This window comes from Triticum urartu, chromosome 1A (assembly GCF_056163025.1).
Source record: "Triticum urartu cultivar PI428250 chromosome 1A, HENAU_Tu73, whole genome shotgun sequence".
Lineage (NCBI taxonomy): Eukaryota > Viridiplantae > Streptophyta > Magnoliopsida > Poales > Poaceae > Triticum > Triticum urartu.
In genome coordinates this window covers 380,103,510-380,126,681 of record NC_141873.1, presented here as the reverse complement: position 1 = coordinate 380,126,681, position 23,172 = coordinate 380,103,510, and the positions used below count along the sequence as shown (strand labels likewise).

Here is a 23,172-nt window from a genome sequence, read left to right as displayed (position 1 = left end):
GATTTTGCGCCGGTAAATCAGAAGGAGAAAAATTGGCGTGCGTGTTCTCAGGCGTGAGAGGCACGCTGCCGACTTGGGCAGGCAGTTGAGATCTCACGCCGAAACTCGGGGAGCCATACGCCAGGACTCGAGAGGCTGAGATATATCCTGCTTCCTTTTTTTGTTTGAACAAAGTAGCGAGATATAGCTCGCTGGCTACGCCACACACGGTGGTGGTGATGGAGGCAGGAAAGGGAGATGGATGTTTGTCATCGCTTTCTCCGTCCACATCGCCTCGACGGGAACGTTTACTCGCATAGCCTAGCTCCGCACGCAGGGCAGGGCAGGCGCGACGAGCTCCGGCCAACTTGCCCTTGTTTTCTTTTGGAGGAAAAACTCGCTCCAGCCAGTTTGTTCTTGTCTGCATCGTCCGACACATTGCCGTCTCCGCGCGGCCCGAGAAGTCCCCAACCGCCCATCCCCCCAAACAGGATCCGCCTCGCGTGGCATATTCCTCTCCGCGCACGCGGCCGTTCTGATTGCACCGGCCAGTGGGCCCAATCAGTACGCATCGGAGGACGTTGGTACGGGCTGGGTTCGGATCTGCGGACCATGCCACCTATGGGAGGACGCATATACTACAATTGCAATTATTTTCGTATTTTGCGGGGACACGCAGGTGCAATTCAACATGTGGTTGAAATGGTTAGATGGACAGTGGTATCCCAGTTCACCAGGATTCAAATCCTGGTGCTCGCATTTATCTTGTATTTATTTTAAGATTTCCGGCGATACATTTTCAGTGGGAAGAGACGTATCGACGTTGAATAACTACCTCACATACTGTAGTTAACTGTTGGAACCACTAGATAGAGAAAAAAAGAAAAAACATTCAACAACAAAAAAGAGTTTAGCGATGTACTAATTAATATTAAAACTCAATAGGTCATAATAATGAAGTAATGATTTGTTTTTGGCACATGAATAATGATTTACTTTGTTGTATTGAGCGGAGGAGATTTCCTATACAGAAAAGAATCACTAACATATGCAAACTTCTAATGCAAAAGGTATATATTGAAACTTCTGAGGGATGCTGTTGCATTCTATCGCTCTAGTATTCTCCCACAAAAGGTTGAGTCGGGGTGGCATGCGATGGGAGAGAGAGTAGGGCATGCGCAGGTTCGGCCCTGGCGGCGCGAGCACGAGGATACAGTGTGAAAGTTTTTCTAGCTGAGCGTGGGCAGTTTTGGAGGAGGATGTACGTGGTGGAAGGAGTGGAAGGTGTGCGGCGGCGTTATATTTGGCTAATGTGTTTTCCCAATTACATGATATATGTTGTCATGATTTATTTCCTAATGAAAGTGTAATTGAGATGAAATGATTCCTATTTTAGTGTTCTGATGATTATATGTGACGTGATGCTTTGTATCCTAATGAAGGTATACTTAAGGTGCAATAATTCCTATTTAAGATATTACGGAGATGGTTAAAATTAATTAGTAAATATGTGAATTTGATGTGATACAATATTGGGACAATCTGATCAATTGATGAATGATGGATATGTGGTTGAGATCTAATATTTCTGCCTCAACTTGTTTGTTTAATAGTAGTGGAGATGAGTCACAACTTCTTGCATTTAATGGTTCAGATTCAACGTTCAGCTCATTCAGCTTGTGAGATACAGGAATTTATGCTCGCCCTCATGAGCAGCTTTATTTTGGTCAGGCTGGTGGCCGCGCCGCTGACTGTAACCATGTTTCCTGACGAGCAATAAAATGAGCTGCGAAAAAATAACCACGTGTGAGGTGCACTTGACTTGACTTGTGTGCAATGTTGCGTGTGCGTGTACAAAATAGACGCTTGGCAACAAGCAGCCCACCATTTCGCTGCCCCCAGCGGGTCCCGCACGAAACTGGCTCGTGCCAGGCAGGCACGCTGGTCTCCGGGTCTCTTGGGCGCTGGAACCTTTTCTTGGGCGTTGGAACCGAGGCGACGACGAGCGGAGGCGCATCGGATGGACCGCGCCGCCTGGCTCCGGGGCCTCCGGAGGCCCCCCACAACCACCAGTCGGCGTATAAAGGCCCGGCCCACGGAGGGAACGGGCGGTGCTCCCCTCCTCGCAGCTCCTCCCAACATTAACCCTCCCTCTCTCCACGACCACCAGCTCCTCCCTATTCCCGTCTCTAGCGCGAACCGCGGGGCGTCCTCCAAGCAATGGCGGCGGCGGCGGAGATGGTGCGCGGGTTCGCCGCGACGGCGCGCGTGGCCAGGCCGGCCGCGGCGGTGGCGGCGCCCCCGCAGCCCAGGCGGGCGGTCGCCGCGCGGGTGCTGCGGACCTCCGCCTCTGAGAAGGTGGCGGCGGATCTCTCCGTCGCCGGGACCAACGGCTCCCTCTCCGCTCTGGTGAGCGTCCGACGGCTCTCCCCGTCCCTGCTGCGCGCGTTCTTCTTGCTTCCCTAGTGCTGCTCCACCATGTGCGCCGAGTAGAGACTTGCCTTATGCTCTCGGTGTTCGATGCGGGCCGCTCGAGCCAGCGGCTGGCCTGGTCGCTCCGCGCTCTTGCAGTGTTCGGCGATTTTGATTCCGAGCACCGCGGTTGGGTTCGCCGTTTCCTGTCTTGCTGGGATTTGTTTGTTTGTGCTTATTATATAGCGTCGTCCTTGCCGCGCACTTCGTTAGTGACCGATGGTTTGATCCCGAGCGCAGTGCTTGAGACTCCGACGTGATCTGTTCCAGCTTGCGATAGCCTCGCCCCGTCACCCGTATAGGGCTTTTGATCTGCTCATCTCTACCACATTACATTCGGGGAACTGCAAGCTCCTTTTATATTGCTCTGATCTTACTACAAAAAAAAACGGTCCGAACTTGAAAAATGGCTGGCTGATGATTATTGGAGGCAATTCATCCTCTATGGCAGCTCTTGAGCAATTTCTGGATTGTTTAGCTAACAACCCATTTGTTTCCCTGCTACTTTTGCTTTGCAATATGCTAAACGCGATGAGAGATTTAGCCATTCCAAACATGTGGTTCATTCGGTGACTGATTTATCTTGTTTGCATGCAGAGCAATACTGATGTCAGTACTGACGCCACCTCACAAGCAGTGGATGTGAGTCCCCGGAGGAAGACAAAGATAGTCTGCACCATAGGCCCCTCGACCAACACTCGTGAGATGATATGGAAGCTTGCAGAGACTGGAATGAATGTTGCGCGTATGAATATGTCCCATGGTGACCACCAGTCACACCAAAAAGTGATTGATTTGGTCAAGGAGTACAACGCAGAGAACACTGATGGCAACACTATTGCTATTATGCTGGACACAAAGGTATGTCACGACTGAATTCATTAAATTAAATGCAGCAGTCAAATGCGGCAAGATGATTAAGGTTCAGCGATGCAGGGTCCGGAAGTGCGAAGTGGGGATCTTCCTGAACCAATCATGCTTGCAGAAGGTCAAGAGTTCAATTTCACGATTAAAAGAGGGGTGAGCACCGAAGACACTGTCAGTGTGAATTACGATGACTTCATAAGCGATGTTGAAGCTGGTGACATACTGTTGGTGGATGGTGAGGACTGGCCTGTCACCATTTAGCTAATAATTTCATGTCGATGATTAAATTCTCTTTAAAGCAAGTGCATGCCCTCATATTTTCTCTACAACTGTTCCTGGTTAAAACTCCAATCCCGCTATTTCATAATATTAGCAGTTTTAAATTTTGTGCCACTCAAATATTTTTTAGGTTTTGAGCATCAATATAGAAATAATTATCGGCATAGGGAGCAACATATTCTTTTAGAAAATTATGGTCAATGTGTTGCTTTGTAGAGTGTGGTTGTGTCTTAGACTACTCATATTGTGAATGAGAGGGAGTTTTACTGTTCATTCTATCAGATTATTTGGCTGTCCTTCAAAATCAAATTGTCTTGTTTGCAGGTAAACAATACAGAACGTTGTAGTTACTAATCCTTCATTGCATTGTTTGTGTTAACAGGAGGAATGATGTCGCTTGCTGTGAAGTTGAAAACAGCTGACACAGTCAAGTGTGTAGTAGTCGATGGTGGGGAGTTGAAATCAAGGCGCCACCTTAATGTGCGCGGAAAGAGCGCAACTCTGCCATCTATAACAGGTTAATTGGTTTCTTCCTTAACATTTTCAATTGTCTCAGAGGTGTGCACAGAATCCTGACATGACATGCTTCTGCCCCAACAGAGAAGGATTGGGAAGATATCAAGTTTGGCGTCGAAAATGGTGTTGATTTCTATGCTGTTTCGTTTGTGAAGGATGCCAAAGTTATTCATGAACTCAAGGCTTACCTGAAAAGTAATGTTCTCTATCATCTTTGGAAGTCCTGGATATCTATATTGGGAGCTTACTCAATATTTTGTTTGCTCTTTCATACCCAGGTGCTAATGCGGATATACATGTTATTCCAAAAATTGAGAGTGCTGATTCAATCCCAAACCTCCAGTCCATTATTGCTGCTTCAGATGGGGTAAGGCCTTGAATGTATCAGTTCATTCATGTCAAAACAAATAGCAACTCCTTCCCACATGTAAATTTCCTTAGATAGCTGTCATGAGTGAGTAGTGGATCATGTTTATTGAAACTTCAAACACATCATTCTTATATGGCGTATGAATTCCATTGGTCTATTTAAGTCTAGATTTATCCTGCACATGCTGCATGCAGGTCTTATGTTTGAGATAACGAAAAAATATATATATTGCAACCTTAGTGGACTAATTTATCATTGTTACAAATATCGGCTGATTTAACTGCAGTTAACTGCTGTTCGACCCCCCTCCGATACGAGAAAGGCCTATTCGGCCCATTAACTGGGAGGCCCAGTTAATCGGTCTGACAAGCTGATTTATCGGTTGTCAGGCTGAATTATTGGCTGTGCCGATTAACTGAGATATTTTGGCCCAGAACTACTCTCCTATGCCAAGAACAGAAGCACAACTCGTGTTGTTCTGTTAATGCTGATGTACTGCTGCTGCTGTGCTGTTCTCTTATGTTTCTAGATAGTACTGTTACTGTGCTGCTCTCATTTGATGTTATATAGTGACGTACAATTCCTGCTGCTGTGTTGTTGTTGTTTCTGCTCTTCTATGTTGATCTATATATCATCAGAACATCAAGGTAACACTCTTCCTTGTTGCTATGTAGCCTAGGATTGCATATTTAGACATTCAGTACAATGTATGTTGCTATGTAGCCTCGGATATATAGATATGGCCCTAGTTAACCTACCGATAAATGGGTTACCGATATATTCAGTTAAATGGCCGATTCACCGATTAATCCCTTATCAGCCCCGACTGATATGGTACCAGTTACTGATATCCTGAACAGTGTAATTTATTACTGCTAAATACTGAACTTCTTGAAATGTTCATAGGCAATGGTGGCTCGTGGAGATCTTGGTGCTGAACTTCCAATTGAGGAAGTTCCTTTACTACAGGTGAGACTAAAAAAACCACTGCATTTACCAGAGCATGTCTATATAAATTTTGGAGTAAAGAAAAAGATTCATCCTTCTGTACTTTTTCTTAATATACCTAAAATGCAACGAAGCATCAGTTGCATTTAAACTGCAACTATTTTACCTTTACAGGAGGAGATTATCAGAACATGCCGAAGCATGCAGAAACCAGTAATTGTTGCAACAAATATGTTAGAAAGCATGATAGATCATCCAACTCCAACAAGGGCTGAAGTCTCTGATATAGCCATTGCTGTTCGGGAAGCTGCTGATGCCATTATGCTATCTGGTGAAACTGCCCACGGGAAGTAAGTTTTAACCTGTCATAGCTTTTAAATCCCTTTTATTTATTGTGTATATCAATTAAGCAATCACAGAGGCATTTCTAGAGGGTACAGATCTACATTGGTCTATAACATTGCATTGGACTTACATCTGTGCTTTTTCATGTGCTTAGGTACCCATTGAAGGCAGTAAAGGTGATGCACACTGTGGCACTTAGAACAGAATCCAGCCTATACGACCCAGCTAAAGCTCCCAGTCTTGTTGCACGTCCAAAGGTATGATCGCTTTTTTCCAGCTGCTGCACTTTCAACCCACTATGCGGTGCCTTCTGCTCTATTTGATGTTTACTACTTAGACTAACCATCTTATACCTTTTGTTTTAACCCATGTTTTCTCATGATTATTCTTGTAGGCGCTGCTCAACGATGACTTCTGCAAAAGCCAATTAAGTAAAATGTTCGGATCTCATGCTACAATGATGGCGAACACCCTTCGTACACCGATCATTGTGTTTACACGTGTGGGCTCCATGGCTGTCCTTCTGAGCCACTACCGTCCCTCGTCCACCGTATATGCATTCACTAATGAGTATGTTCTTTTGTGGTTTTTAACCATGCTGCTTTCCTCTTGTGAAATCTACTATGGGAGTGGGTTTTGCATTGATCTGTGATACCTAGCATCCACTCAAATAAATGATCAGAATGGGAAATAGATGCTCTGGAGTATTGATGATGTCATTCCACTGTTGTTGCAGAGTACGAGTGAAGCAACGGCTGGCACTCTATCAGGGCGTGGTTCCTATTCTCATGGAGTTCTCAGATGACGCGGAAGAGACTTTCTCAAGAGCAATTACCAGCTTGCTGGTAAGTCCATGTGCTTCACAAAGTCAAACCTTTTATCATCATTCTGACAATATAAACATGCTGGTTTGTCATGAAGTTTCGCTCCCCAAAGTCCCCAAGTTTCTTTCTGATCAATCATGGGTTTCTTGGACATTTTGACAGGATGCGAAATACATGAATGAAGGGGACTATGTCACCCTGGTTCAGAGCGGGTCGCAGTCGATCTGGAGAGAGGAATCTACCCACCACATACAAGTGAGGAAAGTCCAATGCTGATGCAGAACATGCACGCCGGTCTCCCCCCTTATCACGAGAGGAAAGTTTTGATGACGCATCCAAGCATGTTACTATTCTACTGTGTCGTGTTATGACTACATCCGAGTAATTCTTTTATGGAGAACGTTGCTATGTCGGAGCTGTAGCTCACGCTGAATTTACTTGTAAACACTGAATTTTTTAATGCAATATTCATTCTTATTGGCATGGTTTGACATTGGGCATGTCTTGTGATTTTTGGCGTTAGCAGTTGAAAAGAAGGCAACAAAGTAGTAGATTTGGACTATCAAGATACTACTAGTGACATGTGTTTTGTTTTTTCTTGCTGCATGGATTCAGCTTAAGGTTCATTTGGAGTTGGCTTCTCACCGAGACAAATGCCCATTGTTGGAACCAGTTATCATTGGGCGGACTATCATGATGCTAATTGAAATAATGTTGTTGTGTAGTAAATGCTTTGTGTTCTTGTGCAATTTAGTACTCCCTCTGTCTAGGTTTGTAAGTCATCTTACGAAAATCAAATAGTCTCAAAACACATAGACATGGTGCATTAACTCTCATGTTTTTTTTTGTTTTTTTGACATAAATAAAGGAATCAACCAATAAGAGATATGAGGCGTGTATGCTTTTAATGACTTGAGACTACCAAATATGACATGTAGTGATCAGTTCGTTGCATGCAATGGTATTAATTAGCAAATAAACATTAAGTTTTTTCGTTTCTCTCTCCACCTTGGTTGCGGTGCACAACCTAAGGTGGTGTTTGGTTCTCTAGTCCTAGGACTTTTTCTAGTCCCAATTAAAAAGTCCCTCCCTGTTTGTTTTCCAAGATTAAAAAGTCCCTATTCCCTTCCTAGAGGTTATTAAATGACCATGTTGCCCTTAGTATATAGAAAAATAACAATCAAACAACACCATGGGGTGGCGGGCCAATGGGTGCATGGAGGGGCATTGTTGGAAAAGTCCCAAAAAGACTCTCCTTAAGAGTCTTCTTCATTTAGTCTCAAATACCTAGTTTAGTCCCTAAAAAGTCCCTCTTGTTTGGTAAAAAAGTCTCTAAGAGAGACTTTTTCTAGTCCGTACACAAAAAAGTCCCTGGAAACAAACACCCCCTTAGACTAGTCACAATGGATAGTAACATAGAGTAGGAGAAGTGCATGGATGAACCCGGGTACATATGAACCCACTTTGAAAAACACATTTCTAAATTCTAAAAAAATCTGGAAAAAAATTGCACGGGTATGTCTCCATGTTCTATGTGCGTGCATAAAGTTTCATGAAAAAATAACTTTTTTGTGGCCTGTGCAAAAAGACAAAAAATTATGTCGTGAAACACTATTTAGAAGCACCGAAATTTGTCTTTTTTGCGAAGGCAAAACAAAAAGACATTTTTTCATAAAACTTTGTGCCGCGTACACACATTTGCGAACATGTATGCGTGATATTTTCTTTTGATTTTTTGACATTTTAAAACGTGCTTAAAATGCATTTTATGAAAAGTGGGTGCATATGCCCATGGGTTCAGATGGTGCCCTCTCCATAGAGTAGTAACTATAGTGGGGAGTAACATATGTATGGTAACATGCAACACTTTATTTATTAGCCTATAGACTCATCTTGCCTTGATGTGTGATGTTACTCATACTAGTAGTAACTAGCTATGTTACCATATGCTTCTCTTTCTTTTTTTATTGCTTGTCACATCATTTATTTTATCTAGATATATGTGATGTTACTACCTATGTTACTTCCATTGTGGGTAGTCTTATTCACCTAGACGGAGGAAGTATTAAAATGGGTCGGACCATGTTGCCCAATAGGGCATGAGGCCACTCAGTATTGGACCATTTGGTCGGCTCCATGTCCGAGGGGCTGGCTAGGAACCTTATGCCTTTCAGAGGGGTATTGTGATTCTCAGATAGAAGTTCAGTCCTAAATTAGCCAAAACCTAGGGGTCTTGAATCTCCAGTTGAAGATTTTGTGAGCCAACCCATTCCCATCCGAAGTGCTAGGTGTGCGTGTTCGGAAATGACCTTTAATTACTTCCCTAGTCAGGTTTATTAGCTCTATTCATATTTTGAGTCAAAATTTAATCATGCATCTAATGTAATACACATAACTTTTAATTTGCAAGTACACTCTCAGCGTGTTTGGTTGTTTAAGGGAAAACAAATAGGAATTTATAAGAGGCAGTTAGTTGAGGGAATTTTGACTTGGGAAGTGGTTTATTAGTCCCATGCCCATGTTTGGTATGGGTGGAGTGAATTGCAAGAAACCACCACATTTAGGGCTTATCTTGCAGAAAACAACGTGGTCACTAATCATTTGCAAAAGCCACCGCGGATTCAGTAACAGTTTTGCAGATTGCACTGAACATGTCATTTGGCTCGGTTGAGGGCGTTTCCGACATGTGGGGCCCAATATGCGTGACATGGCGTAACGGACGCGCTGACGGCGCCGTTTGAGCGTACATCTTGTCGAGTCGGACCGACCGACCGACGGCGCCCGACCAGACCAGATCTGCTCCGTCCTCTCCCTCCAGCTCCAATCCATGGCGACGACGAAACCTAGTGGCGTGGACGACGGCGGGGGAGTTGCTGCCGGTGGGGATGCTCCGGGCGGTGGTGCTGGAGATCCACCGGAGTTCTGCGGGAGCTCCAATCCGTCGAGCGCGCTGCCTCTTCCCCAACCGCCGTCGCCGCCGAAGTCGTTGGAATACGCGGCGGCTACTGCGTTCGCCCAGGCGGCGAAGGCCAATCCGACGGGCAGCCACCATTTTGCCTCCTCCTTCGGCGGTGTGGAGTAAGTCATCCTCCTCCTCCTTTGTCATTTCCCTGATTGGTATTCTAGGGTTAGGGTTGTAGTGTTAGGGTTCTATGGTTGGTGTTCTTGGGTAGTTGTAGTACGGCTAAGGTTGTAGTGTTAGGGTTCTAGCATTAGGGTTAGTGTTAGCTGTTAACTGAATTTTCAGTAAACTGTTAACTGTGTACTGAATTTATTGAACACTGTATATTGTTAACTGAATTTTATGAAGACTGTTAAGTGGATTTTAACACTGTTAACTGAATTTCTGTTGCCAACAATTTTAACTCTGTTAACTGAATATTGTGAACACTGTTAACTGTTAACTGAATTTATTGATAACTGTATGCTGTTAACTGAATTTTGTTTACACTGTTAACTGGATTTTAACACTCTAAACTGAATTTTTGTTGCCACCAATGAGACCTCTTAACAATAATTGTGAACACTGTTAAATGCATTTTATCTGAATTTGTAGCTTGGATGATGAAGAATGGGAAGTGAGGTTCCATTTCCTAGACAGAGATAACTTGGAAAGAACAATCTGTTTATCAGACATAACCTTCTGGAATCTCATTGCCCTAATAGAGGTAGAAGGCTATAGTTCAAGGGATTTTATGTATTATGTTAGAGATCCAGGAGCTGGGGTGTCCGGAATGGAAGAATTAACTGATGATGACAAGGTGGAAGAAATGTTGGATCACATAGCTAGTAAAGGAAAGAATGTTGTTAACATTACAGTTATGAGAAGTGATGCACCTAGACCAGTTGATTTGAACATTGGTCATGCTTATGAAGAGCAGGTTCCTTTGTCAGAAATAGGTGTACCAGTTGTCTATGAGGTAGACAATTCAGGAGTTCTTTTCCCCAGTCCAGTGAAACCCCAACCACAGCCAGTCCAAGTAATGAACACACAGGAGAGCTCTTGTTTGTTGAAGCAAAAGGGCCCAAGTGAACCTGAGTTTGCTTTGGACAATGGTAATGAGAGGCATGAGTATTTCATGGAGATAGAGCAAGATCAAGAGCACATTGAGCAGATGATGGAGCAGAAAAGAAATGAAGAAATTCAGAGGTACAGGAGTAATATGATACAAAGAGTGAAGTACAAGGCAGCAAAAAGAAAACTCCCACAGCTGCTTACTGAGGAGTTCACTGTTAGTGAAAGTGAGGATGAAGATCTTGAAGATGAGGACATATTGGCTAGGTTGGAGGCAATGAAGAGGCATAGGGATGATCCACTACATCACTTTGAAGGAGACACTGATGTGGAAGAGCTATATGGGCCAGATAAGGATGAGGAGAATGAAGGAAGAGATGAAGAGGAAGGACAAGAGGAGCCACTAGATGAGGGCTTGAGAGGAGGAAGCAGTGTAGGAGGAAGCAGCAGCACAGGAGGAAGTAAGAGGAGGGGGAAGGGGCCAACAACAAGATCCCATGCAAGTTTGGATCAAATCATAGAGCAAGACTGGGCACCTTCATCTGATGAGGAGAGCAACCCAGGTGACTTAAGTCAGGAAGAGAATGATTGTGCTCAGCTTCCACCATTTAAGCTACCAAATGGTAGGAAGAGCAGGGCCAAAAAGAATAAAGTTAGGGTTTGGTATGATGAGGAGAGGGAAAACCCACAAGAACAATTTGTCAAGCAACTTTGTTTCCTAGATGTCCAGCAGTTCAGGAGGGCACTCCTTACATTTCACATCTCACAAAACAGGAACTACTCATTTCATAGGAATTGCTCAGATAGAGTTATTGTAGTTTGCAGTACAGATGACTGTCCTTTTTTCATTGCTGCTTCCAAAATTGCACATGAGAAGACATTTTGCATGAAGAAAATGAACTTGTACCACAACTGTCCTGCTGTTGGAGAGAGCACCAAAGTCACTGCAAGATGGTTGGCACATAAGTGTGAGCAATAGTTAAGGTCTGACATAAACACACCAGTCCAGGCAATAATTGACAATTTGAAGAAAAAACATGGAATTGAAGTGTCCATTCACATGGCCTACAGGGCAAGGAAAGCAGCTAAGGAAGTTGTCCAAGGAGATCAGAGGGCACAATACACTAGGATAATGGATTACCTCCAAGCTGTGCTGGATACCAATCCTGGAAGTAGATGCATTGTGACAACAAAGCATTTAAAGCTTCATCCTAGCAAAAAGCCTAGATTTCATGGCTTGTTCATGTGCCTCAATGCTTGCAAAGAGGGATTCCTAAATGGTTGCAGACCCTTCATAGGTACTTGCATAATTATTTTCCCAACATATTTGCCATTGCTTTTGTTTATGTTTGGTGCTAATGTGTTATGTTTGGTTGTAGGTGTTGATGGTTGCTTTGTTAAGTTGACAACAGGGCAACAAATATTGGTTGCAACTGGAAGAGATGGTAATAACAACATCTTTCCCATTGCATTTGCTATTGTTGACAAGGAGGACACTGCCAGCTGGTCCTGGTTTCTAACCCAGCTCAAGTATGCTCTTGGTGGTGAGTCAGAAAAGTATGGCAAGTACACTATCATATCTGATAGACAAAAGGTACCTCATACATCATAATTCTTATTTTTACTGAAGTTTTACCATGCTTAGTACTGTCAAATAGTGTGTTGTTATACTATATTTTGAACACTAGTTATTTAAACAGAGCCTTCTTAAAGCCATAAACAATGTCTTCCCAAATTGCCCTCAAAGATACTGCCTTAGACATATTTATCAGAACTTTCAAACAGCTGGCTTTAGAGGTGAAGAGTTAAAGAAGTATATGGATCAGGCTAGTTATTCATATACTGAGTATGGTTTTGAACAAGCAATGGAAGGCATGAAAAGAGAGTGTGAGGCAGCTTGGAAATGGCTTAGAAAGATACCCAAGCATACATGGGCTAGACATGCCATGGACAAGAATTGTAAAACTGTTTTGGTTGTTAACAATATTAGTGAAGTGTTCAACAAAATGATACTTGATGGAGAGGGAAACCAATTAAAACCATGGTTGATGGCATCAGAACAAAATTGCTAGTTAAGTTCAATGCCAATAGAACCAAGACTGAGACAGCCAAGTGGTAGATATGCCCAACATATGCTGAGAAGTTAGAAGAAGCAAAACACCATGCTAGATATTGTCAGTCAATCAAAGCAGGACCCGATCTATACCAGGTTAGCAGTGGAGAAAGCACATATGCAGTAAATCTGCAAGTGCACACATGTGGGTGTAGCAAATGGGACATGACTGGTGTTCCTTGCAAGCATGGTGTTTCTGCAATTAACAAGGCAAAACTTCATCCAGAAGATTTTGTTAGTGATTTCTTCAAGAAACCAATGTACCAAGCAGCCTACAATCTAATTGTGTATCCTGTGCCTGGGCCTGATCTATGGCCAAATACTGGGACCCCTGACATAGAGCCACCAGTTTTCAGAGACAAGCCAGGAAAGAAGCAGACTAAGAGGAGAAAGAATCAGTTTGAGAAGCCAGCTCCCAAAGATACTTCAAGGATGGCAACAATAACCTGCAGCAATTGCAACTTGACAGGGCATAGGTACACTAGCTGCCACAAAAATCTGAAGCCAGCCCTAGCAATGAGAAGGAACCAACACCAGGTTAAATCTTGTTTATATATGTTGTCACTGCAGGTTAAATCTTGTGTATATTTAATACTATGTTCTAATCTGTCTATATGTTCTCACTGCAGGAAAACAGGAGAGTTGATGCACCAATGGCAGCTCCATCTGCTCCACCAGCAGCAAGGGCAAGAGCTCCTGCTGCAACCAGTGCAACACCAAGGACAGCTCCACCAATAGCAAGGGCAAGAGCTCCAGCTGCAGCTAGGACTGCAACTAGGGTTGTACCTAGGGCAGCTCCTTCTGCTCCTGCTCCAACAAGGCCAAGTTCATCTTCTGCTGCTGCTGATAGGCCTAGTTCATCTTCTGCTACTGCTGCTAGGTCAAGGGGAAAGAAAACATTCATACCACCAAGACTGTCAGGTACTGGAAGAGTGAGAAAGCCATCATACAAGATGTCTGAATGGTTCAATTGTTCTCAAGGCAGCAAGAAGTGATGTAATGTTGAAACATGTTTAATTCAGCCTTTTTGGCTAGTTTGTGATGAAGAGTATTAAGAATTTCATGTTGAAACCAGTTAGTTCAAGTCCAAGTGATGGACTATGTAATGTACCTAATGGTTGTGATGCACTATGATACTCTGGTTATGATGATGTGATGATGAACTTATTAGTTATGATGTTTTGCAACAAGTTTTCATTCTGTTGTTGTGATGATGAGCATAGTTTCATTGTTGATATGATGATGATCTTAGTTTTCATGCTGTTGATATGATGTGTTATGATGTGTTGCAACAAGTTGGGTGCCTCGGCGTCGGCGTCGACAAAACCCAAAATGTCTCCACTTGGGCATTTAGGGTGCCTCGGCGTCGACAAAAACTAAAATGTCTCCACTTGGGCATTTAGGGTGCCTCGGCGTCGACAAAACCCAAAATGTCTCCACTTGGGCATTTAGGGTGCCTCGGCGTCGACAAAACCCAAAATGTCGCCACTTGGGCATTTAGGGTGCCTCGGCGTCGACAAAACCTAAAATGTCTCCACTTGGGCATTTAGGGTGCCTCGGAGTCGAAAAAACCTAAAATGTCTCCACTTGGGCATTTTGGGTGCCTCGGCGTCGACAAAACCCAAAATGTCGCCACTTGGGCATTTAGGGTTCCTCGGCGTCAACAAAACCTAAAATGTCTCCACTAGGGCATTTAGGGTGCCTCGGAGTCGAAAAAACCCTAAGAAGTTACTGACATATTAATTTTGTAAATCCAAAAAAATTGCACAAAAATAAAAACCCTAAGAAGTTACTGACATATTAATTTTGTAAATCCAAAAAAAATTGCACAAAAATAGTTTGGCCTGGGGATCAAACCCAGGACCAATGGGTAGTAACCAATGGTTCAATACCAATAGGATAGTGCTAGTGATGTTGTTTTAATAGCATCCGCAATTTTACTTATATTTAGTTAGGCACGCACTATGTTGAGAGTGCATTGAGGCCGCCAGCGTGGTGAACGTCCGTTTAGTATAACTAGTCGTTTCGGTTTCTACCTTTAATACGTGTCCACCTACCGCTCTCTTCGATCACTCGCCCACTCGCCGCCCGCACCGCCCACTCCTCATCCCCCTCTCTCCCGTCGAAACCACCGCCGAGAGCCACCCCCACCGCTGTCGCCATGGACTGGCAGCTGGCCATCGAAGAGCTCGCCGGCAACAACCGCAAGCTGCGCGCCCAGTACAGGGAGATCGCGCGCTGGTTCCCCAGCGCGGCAATGCTGAGGAACCATGCCTGCGGCCTGGTGAAGGTGATGACACCTACCGAAAGGTAGCGTGCATTCCCTGCCGGCTGCACCGTCCCGCCGGTGACCATTCTCCTGTGGGCGATGCGCGAGGTGCAGCGCTCCCCCGACCCCAGACAGCGCGCCCGTTGGTGGATGTACCGCTCATCCACCACGCCGCCGACCGCCGCGGATGACATCACCGACGCCGTCCTCGCTCTCCCAGCCCCCATCAACAACGCCTACTGGGAAAGGCGCAATCCATGGGTGCTCGGGCCAGACGACGACTCCGACGCCGAGTCCGAGTCCTCTGATGACTACGACTCTGACGGCTACTCCTCTGACGACGAGGTGGACGAGGTCATCGTACTCTCCTCCGACTCCTCCTCCGACGAGCCTGATGTGCAGCTCCTGGCGCCCGTCCTCCATGCCGTCGAGGGGCAGAAGAATAGCCCAATTGATGTGGATAAGCTGCCGGAGGTCGCCGACAACCCAGAGCTCGTCGTCGTGAAGCAAGAAGAGGAGGGCGGCGGTGAAGATGTGGTGGAGCCAGCGCCAGCCAAGAAGAAGAGGGCGGCGGTGAACAACAATGACGTGCGGCGCTCCCTACGCCTGAAGATGCTGAAGAAGGAGGAGTGACATGCTGTCTTCAGTTTCGTCAGAAGAAGAAAAAGTTCAGTTTCGTCAGTATGTTAGTTTGCCAGTTCTATCTATGTCAGTTGTATCTATGCAGCTACTATCTAATTAGTATGCCACTATCTATGTAAGACTATCTATGCAGCTACTACCTATGTTAGTATGCCACTATCTATGTCAGACTATCTATGCAGCTATTATCTATGTTAGTATGCCATTATCTATGTCAGACTATCTATGCACTATGAACTTGCTATCTATGTTCACTATCTACTTGCTATAATCCAAGCTGTTAATTCATCACAAACTGAACTTAATAAAAGCTGATAATTCATCACAAACATAGTACTCTCACAAACAACATACAATCCAAGGTTCATTGCTACAGACATAATAGAGTTCACCACAATAAAGCTTAACACATTACAAGCTTTCCTCCATAGCTACTACAAAAGACATCATTGACACACATGGTCAGACAGCAACACAAATTAGTCCTCATCACAAATAGCCTTAATCTGGTGAAGCTTCCTCTTGTTGCTATCACCTGCTGTCTTGAGCTCAACAATGCAGGAAGCAAGAGTACTCTTCTCCATGGTCAACTTCTCCTTCACTTTCATCAGCTCAGCAATGCAACAATCCAGCTTATCCTTCTCTTTCTTCAGGTCATCCTTCTCTTTCTTCAGGTCAGCATAGCAAATCTTCAAAGTCCTCTTATCAGAGCTCAACTTTTCCTTCTCCTTAAGATGGTTGAACTTCAAATTCCTAATGACAGTGGCTTGAGCTACATGAATTTGCTTTAACTGGTCAACAACATCCTTTAATTTTTTATCTCAGCATCCTTTGTCATGCTGCTTTCCACACTAACTGAAATGTTGTCAGCATCATTCTTCTGGTTTACCTCAGGCTGACTATCCTTATAATCCAAGAGGTTGTTCACATCTTCAACAAGCTTCTCATATGTCTCCTGCAACTCTTTTTTCTGCTGTGTGAGATTGTGTACAGTGCTTGCATGCTCCAGGCATGCCATCCTGTTTTCATGTTGGCTATGCTCATACATAAGCCAGAGCTTATGAATAGCATTATGCAGATGCTCTGGCCAATGCTCATCTACCCACTGCACTAATCCACAATTTGCAACACCCTACAATAGAAAAAATCAGTTCAAAAATACAGACATTACTTACAGATTCAGTTAAATAGCTGATTCTGTTAATGTACCAGAATCACATTCATTTAATGATGAATAATTATGAAAACTACAACTAAGAACACTACCTATGAATCCTAGAACTAAATTCAGTAACTATAAACCCTAGAACATGAGCAGTAACTATGAACCCTAGAACATGAACAGTAACTATGAACCCTAGAACAAGAACAATTACTACAAACCCTAGAACAAGAATTGGAATGCTGCAAACACAACTTAAAACTTACTTCAGTGGCACAAGCAATGAACCTCCTACCAGTGCTTATCCCCTCAAATGCAACATACTTCCTCCCTGGATTCCCATGCTCACAAATCACATTCAAGTCGTCAGCAAGACCCTCGAACGACGGCTCATCAATTGTAGCTGGGATCTGAGAAATCCAACAAAACGTGTTCAAATTGAGCAAATGTTCAACCCTACAAACCCTAGAACAGAAATGAGGAATAGAATGTTCTGACCTTGACAGGGGAGTCGTCGGAGGAGATGTACTGCGCGGCGGAGCCGTCTGTGCTCTCACTGTCGGTCCAGGACACCATGGCGGACAGCGGCCGGCGGTGACCGGAGAGGAGAGGAGCAAATGGGAGGGGAGCGAGCGAGTGTGGGAGCAGAGAGAGCGAGCGTGAGAGCAGAGAAATCGAGCGAGATGTGGTCGGGCGCGGGCGGTCTGTCTCTGGCGACCCGACCGCGTCTGTCTTAAGCAAACGGCGCCGTCAGCGCATCCGTTACGCCATGTCACACATATTGGGCCCCACATGTCGAAAACGCCCTCAACCGAGCCAAATGACATGTTCAGTGCAATCTGCAAAACTGTTACTGAATCCGCAACGGCTTTTGCAAATGATTAGCGACCATGTTGTTTTCTGCAAGATAAGCCCCAAATGTGGTGGTTTCTTGCAATTCACTCGTATGGGTGAGGATAGTTTGTGGGAATTTAAGAGGGAATTAAAGTTTCTTTTGCTGGCGGGGCGTGGACAACAAACAATTTTCACACTTCCCATTCCCCAACTCAATTACTAGCCCCCCATCACGGAAGTGATTCGGGGGAGTTGGACCCCTTAATTCCCTTTCCCCTATCTTCTTTAATTCCCATGTCCTCCAACCATACAAGGGATTTTAAGTCCTGCACCGCACGAACTCCCATTCCCCAATACAAACTCCCGTAAAACAAACACGTTGTCTATGGTTAAAATTTGACACAAAATACGAGGTAGTATAAACCAAGGCGGAGAAAGTAGCATACCACGTTGTGATAGGGAGAACGTTCAGTCCTCTAGAATTTCAGTTCACATTTGCTTTGTGCATTTGCCTTGCAACAGTCAAATTCGAGAGACGTGTCAGTGAGGGTGAGCTAGGACCTGGCAGGAGACGGGCCGTGGCGTCGCCAATGAAGGACATGGACATGAAGGAGGTTGATAGTATGGGGTAGAGCTACGAGGCGCGCGTGGTAGCACCACCAGCCACAGGTCGTGACATGTGGTATTGGCTATGTGCATTTTAAGGGTGTTCGGATCATATCCTGGTTAGAAATTGCCTGGCCTGGAGCATCCCTGGGAAATGCCTGGAGTGTGTTTGCTTGCTACCCTGAAGAAATATGGTCCAGGCTAGCCTGACCGGGCACATAAACACCAATATACCAGGCAAAACCAAGGCACGAACTTCTTGCAGGCACAAAGCCGAAGACACTATCCAAATAACCCCTTTATGTATGCAGAGACGGGGTGTTATTCAGTATATGTTTTTATCCGCTTGATGTCACATTTTAAGTTAATAAAAATGTCTTTATTGAAAAAAATATACATGATGTGCGAAGGCAATAGGGGTCCAACAGTTTTATCTTTGACAAGGGAAATGACCCTTGTGAGGTCTGTTTCCAAACAGCAAGCTCCATTTCAATTTTTTGAATCTCAAGCCGATCACCATTTTACACAACAAACACTAAAACTCAAACCAACAAAGAAATCCGCATCACCCCCAACTATAAAAGAACACCCAAAACCCAAATGAAGATAAATTTACATAGTCATATAGACGTGGATCGATCATATGGAGACGCTGTTGGGTATCCCTTTCCCCGTGAGCCCCTTCTCCTGGCCGGCCACGTCCGGGAACAAGAGCGTGTACGGCACCTTGACCGGCCCCCTCCGGTTCTTGAGCCGCGGGTCCTTGTTCCTCTCCTCCACCCGCCTCTCCACCCGCCGGAGGTCCTCCCGGAACCCGTCCAGCAGGCGCAGCAGCTGGCCGTCGTCCGTCCACGTGGACGTGGCGCGCTGCCCGAGGTAGACCTCGTCGGAGGTGTGGTTGGACAGCACCTCGATGAGCGCCAGCCCCAGCGTGGCGGTGAACCTGTCGGGCACCATCTCCAGGAAGAACTTCTCTGGGTCGGCCTCCAGCTGCGTCATCTCCGGCGACCCCGGCAGCGGCACGAACCGGCGGCACCGCGTGGGCCGGTTCGGGGGGAACCCCGCGTAGGCGTACTGCCCGAAGTTGACGGCCGCGTGCAGCGCGGAGGCGATCCAGACGAGCGTCGACAGCGTCTGGGCGAGGTGGTCGACGGTGTCCAGCGCCAGCCAGCACGCCTGGTCGCCCTGCCGGTCGCCGTGGCCGACGGTGCGCACGTCGTGCCACCACGCCTGCAGCTCCGCGTCGCCGTCCACCTCCTTGTCGCTGTGGTAGAAGTGGGCGCAGTAGCTGCGCACCCACCCGTCGATGGCGTGCCACACCTCGAGCCCGTCGACGGCGTACGGGTAGTCCTCGATGTGCAGGGTCAGGCCGCCGGGCTCATCGGAGCTGGAGGCCACCCCCCTTCAGATACAAGAATAACAATTACATTACAGCTCGGTAGATTGCCATTTGTTCTCCTAAACTTTTCAAAAAGAAATGGGAGCAAGGAAATGGTTTGAGTACCGCTTGAGGAGGTCGTTTGGCAGGGACTGCTCGGTGAACCTCCAGTCGCCGTAGATGGCGGAGGACATCTCCACGGCGTACTTCCCCGGGTACATGGTCCGCTCCAGGATGCCGCCGGCGTTGAGCAGTATGCTCCTGGCCAGCGTGTTGATCTGCATGGTGTCCTTGAAGTGCGGCTCCAGGAGCTTGTGGATGGGGTGCATGGCGCTCAGCTGCCTCCTGGTCGCGATGATGAACGGCTCCACCGCCGCGTGCGTGAACAGCCTTCATTTGGCCGCCCGTGTCAGTGACTCAGCTTGTCGACTTCTGTGCAGATGATGACTAGGAGTAGAATGGAACTTTTCGTCCTCACCAGTGGCTGATGAGCTGATGGTACCCCGAGTCGTTGACGGAGACGTGGGCCTTGGCGAGCTGCCACAGGTGGCCCTCGGTGCCGTGGGTCGCGGGGAGGAAGACCCGGCTCAGCTCGGTGTCGCCCTCGCCGTCGCTGGGCAGGCTCAGCTCGATGACGACCGGCTTGAGGGTCCCGTCGGCCTTGAGGAACAGCAGCGTGCGCGACGCGTAGATGCACACGCCCAGCGTGTTTATGCGCCTCAGGTACGGCATCAGGTAGTCATGGTGGTCCAGGATGTACAGCCTCTTCTGATGCATTGCCTGCATTTTTACAGGGATACTGTGTCTGTATCATCATCATACATACCAAGCAGAGAAACAGGGAGCAGTTTTGCTAACCATTTCAATGGTGACATCTCCAAGCTGGCTCTTGATGTGCTCGGCGGTTATCGAGCTCTTCTTCCCGCCACTGCTCACCGGCGGAAACGTCTGAGAATGGAACATTTGAAAGCCACTCAATGCGGTAGCGGTACAAGTTTTCAGTCAAGAAAATTCAGGACGATGAGATGAACTACTGCTCACTTGTAATCTCTTGATGGCGACAGGGTTGAGCCCGGCGAGCATTTCCCTTGCGAACTCCTCGTCGCTCCTCCACGCCTCAGGATCCTCTGCGTGCACCATGGATCGATCGATCATCATCCCAAGATGAAACTTGACGCATGATGAATTGGGCGGGAGAACAGAGAGGGAAATAAACTCACGCTGGATGACTTGCGGGATGGGGAACCTGGCGGGGTGCTCCTCCTTGACGGCCTTGGCCACCTGCTTGTAGGTCTTGTGGGACGGCACGGAGGACTTGAGCTTCTCCATGACCTCGCCGTCCACCGCCGGCTGCACGGGCCTGCTGTACAGGTCCTTCCTCAGCTGCTCCATGGACTTGAAGTCGTTGCCGTGGACCAGCGTCCTCGCCTCCGGGATCACGAAGTGCGTCACCGCCTGCACCCCCAGCTTCAGCACCTCCGCCAGCTTCCCCGGGCTGAACCGCTCGTCCGGCGGGATGTAGAAGTCCAGGTTGATCACGTGCTTGCGCGTCTCCGTCACGCCGTCTTCGAATCAATCGATCGTTAATCAAATTATTAGAACAACCGGCCATGAGATGCGAGGTTCTTTATTCAGGATGAATGAAATCGGCTGGAAATGGCAGCCAGTGTGGTACCGGTGTTGCTGATGGCACGGCCTGTCCGGCAGCGGCGCGGGTAGGGGTGCGTCCTGGTGCCGCCGACGACCGGGCGGACGTGCTCCGGGTTGTCGGGGTTGCCGAGGTCGTTGTAGCGGTCGTAGTCGTAGATGCGCTCCCAGTCCTTGCGCTCTCCCTTGCCGTCCCCTCGCAGGCTCCTCAGCTCCTCGTCCCGCAGCAGCACCAGCGCCTCCGGCGTCTTGGAAGGCAGGTAGCTCTGGCAATGGTCACGACGAAAGAAAGAAAGAAAGAAAGAAAGCTTCATGCACGAGTTCACCCAGGATGCCAGGACTGGATATGGAACAAACACAAACGAATGGCCTCTGCTCTGACCGTGTTGACGAAGAAGAGGCGGTCGGAGGCGGTCTTCTTGTATGGGTACACCCAGGAGTTGCACTCGAAGTGGATGCTCCGGTCCTCGGCGAGCTCCAGCCGCACGTGGCGGAGGAAGAAGCGGTCGGCGCGGTTCCCGTTCCGGACGGACACGGCCCCCGGCGTGCCGAAGTCGGCGTCCACCACGAACGTCACATGGTACGTCGTCGTGCTCGTCTTCCCGTGCTTGCTCTTCTTGCCGCCCCTCAGCGGGGCCTCCGGGCTCAGCATCCCCTTCCCCGTCTCTGCACGCGCTCGGCATCAGTCACAGTCAAACACACGAACAACTCACATACAGTGCACTCACCGTGGTCGATTTGGGTGCCGCTGAAGAGGCGCAGGGTGGTGGACTTGCCGGGCGCGGAGAGGCCGAAGGTGTTGGCGACGACCACCGTGCCATTGACGGCGATGGCGTTGGCCGGCGGGACCGGGCTCCGATCCCACAGCTTGGGGCAGAACGGCATTTGCATGGACCGGGCTAGCTAGCTAGACCAGCAGAGCAGAGCAGGACAGGGACGATGCTAACTGATTATCCGCCGGCGGAATTCCTGTCGCAACCAATGGATTGGTACCACGAGGCTATATACATCTCGGTGGGGATCCTTGGAGTGTTTTCTAGGAGGGCATCGTTCTCTGGTTTCCTTTTCACTGCAGAGGAGGAGGAAAGCAGAAAGGGAGAGGGGAATGTGTGCCAGCCTTCGGCCTGACCTCTTGCACCTGATGCCGCTTCCTCTCAGCCGCAAAGGATCTCTGCCTTGCGCTGCTGCACATCCACATGGCTTTCTGTGGGGCGTGGTGGTAACTTCTGGGCGCTCTGTCACTTCCCACAGGCTTTTATGAGATGGGCCCAGAAAATTCTCCCCGGTCGATTCGTGATCCCGGCCGAATGCCATGCCGATATTGGCAAAGTGCTATGCCTCTCGGGGTAAAAAAACACAACGAGCGAGGACCGTTTTGTTCGTGTGCCGGTGCCTTTTCTGCCCGGACTTGAGCGGAGCTGGGAATTTCTTGGAAGCCGTTTGGTTGCTGTCCTGGAAAGGCCTGGGTGTCTGGCCTGGAATGGCCGGAGGTTGTTAGGCCAACTCCACCATGCGACCCCAAACAAACGTTCGTTTTGTCCGGGTTTTGTCCCTTTGGGTAGGGATTTGGGGTCGTGTCCGGACCTGTCCTGGGATGTGGTGGCCGTGCGCCCAGCGCGCGGACGCATCCCGGCCGCATTCTGTCCGTGTATTATTTCTTTGCAAGTCCTTAACTTTATTTCATCATTCATTTTTGGTACATGAAAAATACATTATCACATTTTGACTAGTAAAGCAAGACCAAAGAAAACAAGAACCACAAGAATACATTTTAAAAGATACCCAACTTCCATAACTGCTCCCTTGAGTTGGGTTAGGGCCTTCTCGATGCACTCGTTGTTGATCTGTGGAGGAGGAGGCTCGATCTGGCATCCTCCTTTCTTCTTCAAGCCAGAAGTCGATATTG

General features: G+C 47.2%; 3 protein-coding genes and 2 pseudogenes across 3 annotated transcripts; 3 read left to right on the top strand and 2 right to left on the bottom strand.

The window, feature by feature from the left end:
* Positions 1–2,081: 2,081 nt before the first annotated feature.
* PKP3 (plastidial pyruvate kinase 3) lies at positions 2,082–7,077 on the top strand. Its single transcript, XM_048678442.2, has 12 exons — positions 2,082–2,388; positions 3,049–3,312; positions 3,388–3,553; positions 3,980–4,114; positions 4,198–4,308; positions 4,392–4,480; positions 5,390–5,452; positions 5,606–5,781; positions 5,931–6,033; positions 6,171–6,346; positions 6,513–6,621; positions 6,763–7,077. Exons 1-12 carry the CDS (start codon positions 2,200–2,202, stop codon positions 6,874–6,876), a joined length of 1,695 nt encoding a protein of 564 aa, XP_048534399.1. The 5' UTR covers positions 2,082–2,199; the 3' UTR covers positions 6,877–7,077.
* A 142-nt stretch (positions 7,078–7,219) lies between these two features.
* Positions 7,220–12,744, top strand: LOC147991323 (uncharacterized). Its single transcript, XM_087522078.1, has 2 exons — positions 7,220–9,678; positions 10,157–12,744. The coding sequence occupies exons 1-2, from the start codon at positions 9,428–9,430 to the stop codon at positions 11,592–11,594; spliced, it is 1,689 nt and encodes a 562-aa protein (XP_087378204.1). The 5' UTR covers positions 7,220–9,427; the 3' UTR covers positions 11,595–12,744.
* LOC147991322 (uncharacterized) lies at positions 11,676–13,466 on the top strand (annotated as a pseudogene).
* Positions 13,467–16,118: 2,652 nt separating this feature from the next.
* On the bottom strand, positions 16,119–17,377 carry LOC147991321 (uncharacterized; annotated as a pseudogene).
* A 1,329-nt stretch (positions 17,378–18,706) lies between these two features.
* Positions 18,707–22,438, bottom strand: LOC125513340 (linoleate 9S-lipoxygenase 6). Its single transcript, XM_048678432.2, has 9 exons — positions 21,995–22,438; positions 21,649–21,932; positions 21,295–21,532; positions 20,840–21,184; positions 20,661–20,746; positions 20,478–20,567; positions 20,098–20,399; positions 19,746–20,009; positions 18,707–19,643 (listed from the first exon to the last, which is right to left on the bottom strand). Exons 1-9 carry the CDS (start codon positions 22,155–22,157, stop codon positions 18,881–18,883), a joined length of 2,535 nt encoding a protein of 844 aa, XP_048534389.1. The 5' UTR covers positions 22,158–22,438; the 3' UTR covers positions 18,707–18,880.
* Between the last annotated feature and the right edge of the window lie 734 nt (positions 22,439–23,172).